Genomic DNA, 12,036 nt, shown 5'->3' with positions numbered 1-12,036 from the left:
AATTCCCATTGTATGCTTTGTATACACATTGTGTACGAGGATGTATGCTGTTCTTATGCGCACATGCATGAGCGACGTGCGTGTGCACACAATGTAGCCGACCGTAATGCGTGGGTGCTCTGCCCATTGCATCTGTAGCAAAGCGTTTGCTGCAACCATAATCGACATTATGGCATACTCTACAAAAAAACAGTACCACCACCTAGCGGCCATGACCACTTCGACAGACCTCAAACTGCAGCTGCAAAAGGGCTTTGTCTACAAGTTTACTCGTAACAGAGGCAAGCATTCTTGTACTACATTTGAATTACAATCTGAAGCTCTCATGTCTGCACTTAGGGTAAGTTGTACTTTATGTAGCTCAATTATAGAAGAGAGTTGGGCTATAGTTGGTGCTTATTACAAGCTTGAGACATCATTAACTAGCACAAGAAAGGCAACGGAAGACGGTGAGAAGCACACAGGCAGAGCTCTAGGTCGTTTGCTAGATTCTGTCCTGTGTGCTTCTCGTTGTCGTCCGGTGATGAACGATGCCTCAGGTTCATACTTCATTTTCTAATGCAATTTACTTTGAAGAATCCAATTACAGTTCAATAACACACTTGCAGTTTGCGGAGAGCCTAGAAGAATGAGGATGTATGCTGCACTTCCGTACATGTGCATGCACGACATCAGTCACTTGTGGTGGTGCTTGTATAATGTCAGCCACAGCTCCCATGTGCATCTGCTTTTACAAGGTGGAATGGAGGAGTTTTTTTTTTTCAGTTTTGAAGACACTTGCAGCATGTAGAACACAGCAATCAGCATTTATAAATTCATGCCGAACAGCCAAAGAAGAAATTCTGTTGCCGCAATACGGTCAACTTGGACACCGCCATGCTGCTGTCGTTACGCACACTATTGAATTTACACAAACACGTTTGTACCCTTAGTATTGCTTTGCGGACCCTCAAACAATGTTAGATAATGCTGCAAGATGCATCTGTAAGATGTTTTGCATCACACAGATTCCCATAGTGTATGGGGCCAGAAGAATTTTTCTCCAGAACAGATCCAAAGAACGGTGAAGTACGTACACAAAGAAGAAAAAAAGAAGCAAGGTTTATTCAGATACATTAGCATCAGCCGATAACACAGGAAAAGGGAACCAAAAGTGCTGCACTTGTCTCCATGCTTGCTCTTTCTCCCACAGCCGCTGACACAGGGCTCATTTGAAGACTACAGATGCCTGCATTTCAGTTGCTGGTCAGTACTGCTGCTGCAGGAGCCATTCACAAAGCTCCAGCAGGGTGGCACCAATAGGTCTAACATTACACAATGTCATATGCACCAAAAAGGAGCTCTTTTGTAGCTATAAGCAGGCCCAAGATGTGCACACAGTAGTGCAAAGAAATAACCTATTTTGTACATCACCCAATACCACCTTAAGACTTCTCCGGCTGTGGTCTTGAACAACTGTCACACCAAACACGTCAAGAAAAGCATTTAGACATTTACAGATACATCATTGCTTTTAAATAGATAACAGCATTCTTAAGAGATGCACCTGTGTGATAGGACTTTGCTGCAATAACAGCAACACACAAGTGCATAGCCAGCAGTACTGTTTGTGATGCCTAACACCAGTGCCATGGGTGAGGGCGTTGCAAAGAGCGATGTCCCATGTTCAAGGCACATCCATATTGTGAAGGGCGCAAGTTGTGCTTGCTGCATGCAGTGATCTAGGGCCATGGGCACACCTACATGCAGCTAAAAGCACCAGCTGCTGGTAAATGCTGTGTCAGTATTAGCTGCCCATGCCCTGCAGTAGGTTGTGCACCCCCCCCCCCCATGACCTACTTGTGTCTTTCACAATATCAGCCCAACCACTGGGGGTACTGCTGGCCACGAGCTGGTGTCTTGCTATTGACAGTTGGTAGCAGTGTGCATGAAAAGCCAAATGTTATCACTTGGCTTGCTTCAAGGCGTGAGCAATATTTGTCGCATGCTGTTGGTTCTCTGGCAATGGAAGCTCCCAAAGTACAACTGTTAAAGATAAGCCACGTGGCTGGGCCTCTCAAGAATGAAGAAACTTTTGCGGGTGCAAAAACGAAAGGATGAGTGATGCTACATTTGATGAGTTACGTGCTAGGAAATGGTGCCACAGTTTCAGAGCTGCCAAAATCACTGTGGTAAAACATGGATACTTTTCTTGTAATGCTGCCTAGATGTGCGTGTGCATGTATTTAAATAGCCCAAACTTGCCGCAAAATGGATTTTTCACCTTGATGTATAACGCACAATTCACCTGAGCATAATGCAGAATAAACAAAAAGGGTAGCCAGCACAAGCACAGGATACTTCATAAGAAAAATAACATAACATAAAGGACGTACCTTCAGCTATATGAAACTGTCCAGAAAGTGACTAGCTGCCCCAAAGTTCAGGTTTCTAACGCACTGAGCACTATATTATGTTGAAGCAATAAACCCTGTGCTCAAGAGCATGTGTCCTACCATTTTAAGTATGTGTAACACTGCTTTAACTTTGAGGGGCAGTGAATCTCAAGATATCCTTGTCGGAAGGTCATAAAGCTTACGACGACAGCACATCATACAAGGGTACTCATTTGTTAAGTGGATCACCAGGTTATCACTATGCAGCAAATTACGTCCATGGCTGCAGAACGAACTGCAGCGTTTTGCACTCATTTTGTCAGTAGATCACCATCCATTGTCAACTTCCATACACAGGCAAGCTTAAGAAAATGTTTTGATCATGATAAGAAAGCTGGGGCAGGAAGTGTTGAGATTAGCAAATTAGTCATTAAGCCCAGCTGAATACTGCTATGCTGACAACTTTAAAAAGCTGAAGCTATTGTTTTTTTTATGGCTGGATGCTCATGCAGTGATGCAGGACAATAGCACAATGTACACAAGCAATAAGACTAATCAAAATGTTTGTTCCGCAACAAATTTTGCAAAATCTTCTGCGCCACAACAGTTACTACAAAACTATTACATAATTAAAATAGCAATAAAGTCTGTTATTACTTTGAGTGGCCACAAACAAGAAGGAACACGCAAAAGGATGCACACATGAACAATCAGCTGAAAGTCAAAATTTTTAGTTCCATGCCAGAAGCTTGCCACTACTCATTAGCAGTTACGCAAAGCTTTTAATAGCAAAATAACAGTTGTCACCGCAAATAAATGAAATGTATTCTGCCCATGACCACAATTTGATCAGGCTCTGACTTGTATTAGAAGATTTACTGACCCTATCGTCACCTCGGAAACCTTTCATGACTTGAACAGAATGCACCTTTCGGCAGCTTTTAATTGCAAGTACATCTGGTAGCTACAAGCACCACGTTCAGTTAACTGTACAAAATGTTCTTAAATTTATTGTAGCGGCATATGTTTTGCTTTACGGGAGGGAGGACACGATGCAGGCTTGTTTTGGTGTGCAGTCGCAGCAATGGCAGTGGTCATGTTTTGGTGTTCCACCTCCCTATTGACGGCCCGTGAAGTAGTTTCGAGTGCATTTCTTTCTCTACTCTTAGCGGCAGCTTCTCTTCTTGCACGCTTAGCAGCAGCTTTTCTTGCATGCCTATCGATTTCGCTACTAGCTTTGCAGTTACTGTGGAAGAGCTGAGAACTACACTTGCATCGCATGACTATCGGGCAGCGGAGTGAAAGCTGTGGCAGGCATGAACCTGTAGTGGCCACCATTAACTAGTGGCCGACTAAAACAAGGGAAGCTCACAGGAATGTTGACTTGTGCAGAGTCCTCGAGTAAAGATGTGTCGAAGAGACATCAATCCTCACCTCATTTGCTCGTCTGTAGTGGTAAACTGGTTCAACTTGTAAACGTTGGCCACGGAGCAATAAACTGGAGCTGTAACTGTAGCCACCACCACAGCATGTTTATCCAGGCTTTCGGTGGGGCTTGTGACGTTACGGACTACTGTCTCTGCCTTTTAGTTTCTATAGGTTGATGCATGCTCTGCAGAGCAGCACGACTAGCGAACAGTCACAGCACTTTCCCATCATCTCGAATCTGCCGGCTGTTGCCACCAATGAATTTTTGAGGCCATTTGACAGACTTATAATCTGAGAAGCCCTACGGGAACTTTAAACATGCACTGATTCAGCAGTCCACAGTTTCCGAGAAGCACCTCCTGGCTGAGGAGCCAAGCCAATCAAAAGTTGCATATCATGGTGCATGCTCCTCAGCGTCAGAGTATCATATGCAATTTCAAGTGGCGGCACACACCCTACAGCTTTCCACGACACTGCCGGATGACTGCGAAACGAAGTACAGGCAGAAACTTGTCTGGTATACAAGAAAGAAATTTTGTGCTGCATTCAATAAGCATATAATCACTAAGGGTACATGCAAAAGCTCAACGCATTGTGGTAAAGAGTATAAAGCTGCCTCGATGGTGCCCGTGAGAGGGAACAAAGAGTGAAAAAGACTGGCAGGCCTCTTACAGTATTCGAGTAAGCTGCTGGTTTGCGAAGAACAGTTCCTTAAGCAAAATATGTGACTAGCACTAACTGAAAGGTCCTCTTCTAGAACCAAAACAGTGGTTTGATGCTCAACTTTGAAGTGAATCTATTAACCAAGGTGGCACAATTGAATACGAAAGTGACTTTGCTGAACCGGTGCTGAAAAAGAAGTTACATGCACCAGCTTTGCACAACACAAGGATAAAACTTAGCAGTATCAATTACAATATTGCAAGGAAGTGTACCTAACCAAGGTAGCAAAAAAGGAGTGTGGCATAACTTCCACTTGTGCACATGAAAGGTAGCACAAATGCCAACAATATATCATAACAAAAGCATCATTGCAATAAATATACTTCCATGCATTTAATATACAAACTCAGTGCACTGAAACTACAGCAACACTTGCAAAAGCGCTAGCAGACCATTTCTCCCTCCATCGCTGCCACTCGGACATAGTGGACTAGCATACTACTTCAGGCAGCACACACCACAGGATTTAAGGCGCAACCACATGCACGCCATTTCAAGCAACCACAACAAGCTTGACTGCCACAGAGGGCCATCGGTTGCCATCGCTTGCCAGTTTTTGGTCACCCAGAAAATTTCGTTCGTCATTGGAAGTCTGGGCAGTGGCTTCCACCGGTCACCGTGATTGTGTAACAACATGGCTACACATAGGCCACTCTCTTCAATCCAAATGTGCTCTTGCTACTTGCTCTTTGTACACAAAATAAATGGTGAAATTAGCCTTCGCTTAGCTTCATACCATGCTGAGGGCAAAGTATTCGAGATATTTTGTAGTGATGAGATGAGCTGTTTGTTTTGATGGTGTTAGGCCTAATGTGCCACAAAGAGCTTCAAAAGTGTTTTGATTTATACCCACCAGATGGTGCCACAGCATTTAACACTGCCGATGGGGAGTGCTCTTTTACTGGTGAGGAAGCCAAATTAAAACCAGATGTGGTACACTGTAGTTATAATAGCTTTGTGGTCCATTTGCAATTTTTCTGGAGGCATATGATTGCATTAATTGGTAACATGGAAGTTTGTCACTCCCTCTTCTTGAAATGTCAAGATCGTGCGGTAGGTTCGCAGAATGGTGTAAAGAAGCGACAAGGTCCACTCATTATATCACTTATCGTTGTCGCTTAAATATTGTGTGCATGTGGTCGCTTCTTTAAGCAGTGTCCTCTTATATCCCTAAAATCCACAAGTACAAGACACACTTGTAGCTGTAATGGCAAATTGCCAGCAAGGTGTAACTGACACCTTTCACATGCTGAACAAAAAATTCACAAATATTCACAGATTTCACCATAATACAGAACACACTCAATTTCCAGATATCAAGCGAGTTATCTCACGAAGGCAACAGAATCAGTGTTGCTGAGATGAAGCAGTAACCACTGTCTTATGCCAGCAAGTTCTTATTTTTTTATTTTGCACTATTATATATCTCCCCCTTGCAAGTCCATACAGTAGTTTCATTTTTTAATTAAGCAGGTCAGCTTTCTGCATGAAATTTTTACAACACAAGAATAAGTTATGAATACCTCTCCATGTAAAGCCAAACGTGGAACCACAAAAATGAAATAAAAAATAACAATAAAAACTAATAATAAAAGGAAAGATGTGGATACTACATGGGTCCGTACAGTAAATTGTGAAACATGACAGTTCTGAAAAGGGAGTTGCTCTAGATACAGCCAGCTAAACTTCAAAACAACCTTTGGAATTAGTGCTTTCCTGTGAACTTAGTGCAACTGCTTCCTCAAGAGTAAGAAAATTTTGGGTACATTTGGCTGGGGTGCACTGCTGAATTGTTTCTTCCATTTTTGTAACCAGAATTAATTTCTGACCATTTCCTATGGACAGGTGCGACGCTGACACGATAAATTTCGGTGCTGGCTGACACATTATTGTCTTGGCAGACTAGCGAAATGTATGGTCTATACGTACGAGGACGAGTGGTGTTCTCCAAAATGTACCAACACCTGGATAACACTGCTTTCCCAAGGGCTCGCGGTGGCCTACGGAGCGGGGCTCCGGAAGTGGGAAGAGTGATGCTGCTGCGACTGCTGCAAGAGTTAGGGCGTTTCGTCCGGAGAATCCCTGCCAGCCTGCTGGTTTCAGGCAAAGTAATAGTACGGCCAGAAGAGGACCAGCAACAGAACCAGGAGGCCGGCAGGAGGAGTCAGGAGCGCACTGATGTCCTCGGTTCACATGATGAGACATTTGCCTTTCTCGGCCCACGGGTTGCTCTTCTTGTCGGGGGCATGGATTAGTGGGTCTGTCCGCTCGTTCTCCTCAATGTACTCCCGCAGCCTGCAATTAGTGAATGGAACATATCTTTAAGTGGGACAGAAAAAAAGAAAAACGCATCACCAAACAACACACGGAAACGTCACACACATCCTCAAACCTACTGGCACTGCTGAACAGAGACACTGAATTTGAAGTGCATGGGATCGGCAATGGCTGTGCTGCAGTGAGTGCTTTGAGTTGTACTTGCTGTCATTTCAGCACTTCATATGTTCCAACAATATCAGTAAACAACTTGGCTATCTTTCAGCAGCAACATACATTAGCCATTCTTGTGAAATCCACTTGTGCATGGGTAAATAAAAGCTGTTAATTCTTGTTATATTGAATTGTGTAGTAATGTCACAGCTGAATGTCACTCATCTGCAGGCTGAAGCACTGATACTGTCTGCTGCATGAATATTGCTGGCCTAACATGACTGGTGCCATCAGCCTTAATTTTTAAAACCCCGCCTTCAAAGTATTGTGATTACAGACCTTGAGTACACCATTTATAAAATGCAATGAAGCATGATGGAGATAAATCATGACAAAAAAAAAAAAAAGGGGGCGTATTACATGCATGCACGAATGCCTGTTATAAACTCGTAGCATGCAGAAGGCTTCTTGATGCATTTTTGCGGCACAAGAAGCAGAGCTCTGGCTTAAGAAAAAATACATTTTGAGGTTTTAAGAGCCAAAACCACATTGTGCTTATGAGGCATGCCATAGTGGGGGGGGACTCTGGATTAACTTTGACCATCAGGAGTACTAACATGTACATAAACCTAAGCTGACAAGCTTTCTTTTTTTTGCATTTTGCCTCCATCCAAATGCGCCTGCCACAGCCGGGAAACAGAACTGTGGTGTTGCTTCTGCATCAGTACCAGCTTTCGCACTTGTATTGTTCGTTTCGTGCTTCATAGCATACAGCAATACGAGCACCGATGAGTTGCCACAAACATTATATATCTGTTCTACTCCTCCTGCATTTAACAATAATTTGGAGTTCTAGAAAACAACAGAATGGTGCACAAGTTCCCTAAAACTTGTGGTCTCAAACATATATATGAAATTGAAGTTCTCTTTACTGTCCCTTTAAGATGAGATGGTGTTTTATGTACCAAAGCAGCACAGTATGCTGCGGGGGTGCATGCTAGTCTTGGCACTGAACATTAAAAGCTTGATGTAATACATTTATAGTTGCCCTATATTCTACAACTGATGCATGCAGGACAATGCAACAGCGGCTGATGAGGTGTGCCGTTGTCCCGCCCTGTCGAGAACAAATGTGCATTCTGTTCATTTGTAGTTCAAGCCACATGCACATGCACGGGGCACTGATGTGGACTCTCGGTGATGAAGATGCTACAACAGATATACAATGGCTGAAAGCTTGAAGGATGCAATTTGCAACACGAATCATACAAGCAAACAGTAGCATCTTTCAGTAACCTTGAGATCCGAGTTACTTTCCAGCAAATGCCCCTACAATGGGAGCTTTTACAACCATTGACCATCATTTGCATACCAGTCGATGATGAGAAACTAAAATATGAAAGTAACTTTTAGTTAACTGGGCAAAAAAAAAAGCATTTTGTATATAGTTTATTTACACACATTTTTTATCTGCACAGGCCTTGTACACAACTAGCAACATATATCTGCACCCTCAACAGCAATGCTACTGGTTATTGACGAAGTGTAGTGGGTAACAGGCACTTCAATGCTAACAAATACTCAGATGACAGTAGTGGTGTGACAAATTTAACATAACTATTTTAATGTGCCAAAAACCACACAGCACACGAGAAGACAACGGGACAGAGCTCTTTCCCGTTGTGTTCTCTCGGGTACTGTGTGGCTTTTGGCACAATAAAATAGTTATAATGAGTAGATACCAGCTTGGCAAACAAGAAGTTCTCTTAAGACAGAATAAAGATTAACATTTGGCCAGCATGACACCAAAGTGGTCTTGCATACGAAGAATACACAATTAAGGTCACATAAATCCGTACGCATTTAATTACTAAATTTGTCATTGAGAATCAATGAATTGTGCAGGATGGTACCATAGCAATTACATGTTTACTTGGTGCGCTGCTCACTAGGAATGCTTTAAAATCAACATTGTAAGGAGCCTAGAAATTTTCTGAGCATACTTAGTGAAGTGCTAAATTAAATGCCATCACCTAACCTTTGTTTGCAAGAACAAACACGGTAATATCATTACAAGAAAAAGCGCATTGTACAAAATGCCAGCTTTTCTAACACCGCAATGAAAAGATCACAGATTGCTATAAGACGGCAAAAAATAGGAAAGGGCGCTCGCACGCTTACAGATAAAATAAGTAACACTACAGAGCCCGACTTTGAAATAAGTGAGAACATGAACCGCCTGTGAGTGAAATGTCCTCAGAAAATGCAACTTTTCAGCGGTCAATGCTAAAAGATGGACCTAAATGATTATGTCAGAAGACAGTAAGGAGAAAAAATAAAGCAAAAAGCCAGCACAGCCGCGGTCGGACGTCCCACAAACTACGACCTGGTTCTATAAATCTAATTACGCCTACGGAACAAAAAAAAAAAAACGGTCCACATTATCTTCTTGCAGAACGTACGGCTTCGCCGCACTACAAGAGCGCCGTGCGACACAGCCGCACATTCAGGGCAAAATCCGAAACGGAGCAACAAGCCCGCCTCACTCTAACTCAAGCGTGACTTCTAGGGTGGGTAATCGACGCAGACTTCATTATACATTCTTTCGGACGCGCGCCGCCGTCTCGAGACGAAGGCATGGGGCCGCATACACGTACAACAATCACTCGAAATGACTTGACGCAAAGTGCGATCACGAACGCCATGCGGATTCTTTCGGTAACTGTGCACAGAACCGACAAGATACAACGGCGTTGGTATAGCTGAAGCAACAGTATGGGTTAACGAAAAAAAAAAAAAAAACGAGAAATATTGCACAAATGAAACAGAACAGCGGGTCACGTTCCAACAAAAGCGCCGGGGATTATCGATCACGAAACTACGAAGGACCAACGCTATTACGATTCAAAACACGAAGTAAACGAAACGCACGTTTGAGATAAGACCCACACACGACTTCCTGCTGCATTCGTGATAAACTTTATTTTGCATTCCTACGGACGCGAGGCTCAACGACTCCCAGAAAAATGGCGTTTCGAAAGGAATGACCCTACCAGAGCTCGAAACTATCGCACGCTAAATACACTCCGCCCAACAGGGCAAGCCGGGCGGTCACCTCAGAGAGCCTAGTACGCGGCAGCGCCAGCTCGACGCTTTTGCTACGGACGAAACGTAGATAAAACGAAGGCGTTGCACTCACGCCTGGATAGACTTGGAAAGGGGCCACCGTTCCATCTGTGCCTGATACCGGAGGTTCTCGATCTGTTTCTTGATGCTTTCTTTATCCATGGCGTCCGCGGCGGTCGTCGCACCGGAATCGTAGCTCGGGTACGCCTCTCGTGGTCCGGAAAACTTTAGCCGGGCCGAGCCTGATCTCAAGGAAAATCAACGAGAGAAGAGAGCAGACACTGCTTGCGCGACGGGCGTGGTGTCGAGTACACCTGAGGCTGACGTTCACCGATGCGGGCGAGCCGACTGCAACCAGCTACAGATGCAATAACCTCGGGACGAGATTCACGGATCCAGGGCAATGGCGCCGCTAATCCAGTAATGAAAAGGAGCTGTCGTAGTGGTAGCGCATCTCGGGATATGAATGTCAAGCAACGAAATAGGTGGCGGTAACAACCTCACATCTTTGTTCATATGCTGTGCCCAAATATCTAAAAACGTTGGTCCAAATCCACGTCTCATACAAATGATTCCCTCTGAATTTCATACGCTAACCTTGTAGATAAATCAATGCGACGGAAGAGATTATGGGAGCAAGAAACTCGTCATAGACATCGGGTTTTAAGCGCCACCTATTCAAATTAGCAACAACAACGAAAGAAATCTCGGAGGCCAAGCTTTTAAGCAGTGCCAGTGCCAAAAACAGATCACGGCTGCAATGGTTGCAGCAAAAAATAAAATAAATAAATTTATTAGAGAAGTAAGCAAAGTATTTGAAAGCGAGAAACCGCAGCGACCGCCAACCATGGTTTCCTCTGAGCAACAATAGCAAATCTCGAGGGCTATGTTCTTGCAGGTTGTATGCGTCAGAAGCAATTGCGCGGGTTTAAGAAACATGCCACAGGTGGCTCCCTACCACAACCGCTATATGTGCTTCAAGAATATGCAGCGTACTCTTACGCATTGCCAACACCAACAGCAATAGGGAATTTTTGAAGCCGGAAGCATAGATTATTGTACGAAACTCCATGGCCGGCAGTACGAGAATGGCGCTGCACGTTTACCGTCAGTATTTATTCTTGGCGACTGGAAAAAAAAAAGCGCCTTTTTTGAGATTTTATGGATAGGTCAGTTGGATTCTATACTTTGCACACCAAATATAAACCACAATGCCATTTTTTTTTCGATAATAAATGCCAATCTTGAAGGCTTTGCTTTTGCCAATTGCATGAGCCTAAAGTTTCAGATGCGTTATCGACGCCATGCTCATTGCAGTATTTATTAGGTGTTTTGATGACAGTAACACGGTGCGCGGCTGATATGGATTAAGCACAGCCTAAAACACACTCATCTGGGCACGTTTTAGGCATTTTAGCATTACATCTTCAAAACAAGACATTCATGACTTACTATACCGCTAAAGTATAGCCTTTGAGATTAACATTTGTTACTTTGAGAGCGATGCCGCTAGGTGTCCTACAGTGACACCACTTAAAGCTAACCTCGTCAAATCATGGCTTATACTCAAGTGTATTTTTGTAATTGCCACTTGATCATGTTTTTAAGCCGAACATTCATACGCGGCGCAGAATTGTGGAGAAGTTTATCTTCTCTACACTGGGATAAAACCATGGCGCGAAACTTAAGTTGCACAGCGGAACATCGCAGCAAGCAAAACCCATTCACAGAAAACAGCGCCTTTTGGGAAAAAGCGAAGGCGTAAAACCTCTTTCGCGCTGCTCCGCTTTGGAATATTGGGCCTAATATATGCGGTGAATGCATGTTTGCGCATCAGTCACACGACCGCAGCGAGTGGTGCTGCTTCGGGGTGTTTTGGTTTACTCAAGTGCTTTCAGGTTACTGCGTAACACAACCGTAACCGAAAAGCAGTTGATTTATGCCTGCACACTGA

The 12,036-nt window shown here is 43.7% G+C and overlaps 1 protein-coding gene across 1 annotated transcript; it reads right to left on the bottom strand.

The window, feature by feature from the left end:
* Positions 1-1,081: 1,081 nt before the first annotated feature.
* Positions 1,082-10,522, bottom strand: Ggamma30A (guanine nucleotide-binding protein subunit gamma-e). Its single transcript, XM_075701231.1, has 2 exons — positions 10,156-10,522; positions 1,082-6,821 (listed from the first exon to the last, which is right to left on the bottom strand). Exons 1-2 carry the CDS (start codon positions 10,242-10,244, stop codon positions 6,716-6,718), a joined length of 195 nt encoding a protein of 64 aa, XP_075557346.1. The 5' UTR covers positions 10,245-10,522; the 3' UTR covers positions 1,082-6,715.
* Between the last annotated feature and the right edge of the window lie 1,514 nt (positions 10,523-12,036).

Source organism: Dermacentor variabilis, chromosome 8 (genome assembly GCF_050947875.1).
Source record: "Dermacentor variabilis isolate Ectoservices chromosome 8, ASM5094787v1, whole genome shotgun sequence".
Classification (NCBI taxonomy): Eukaryota; Metazoa; Arthropoda; class Arachnida; order Ixodida; family Ixodidae; genus Dermacentor; species Dermacentor variabilis.
The sequence above is the reverse complement of the archived record's forward strand: the minus strand, read 5'-3'. Positions and strand labels throughout refer to the sequence as shown.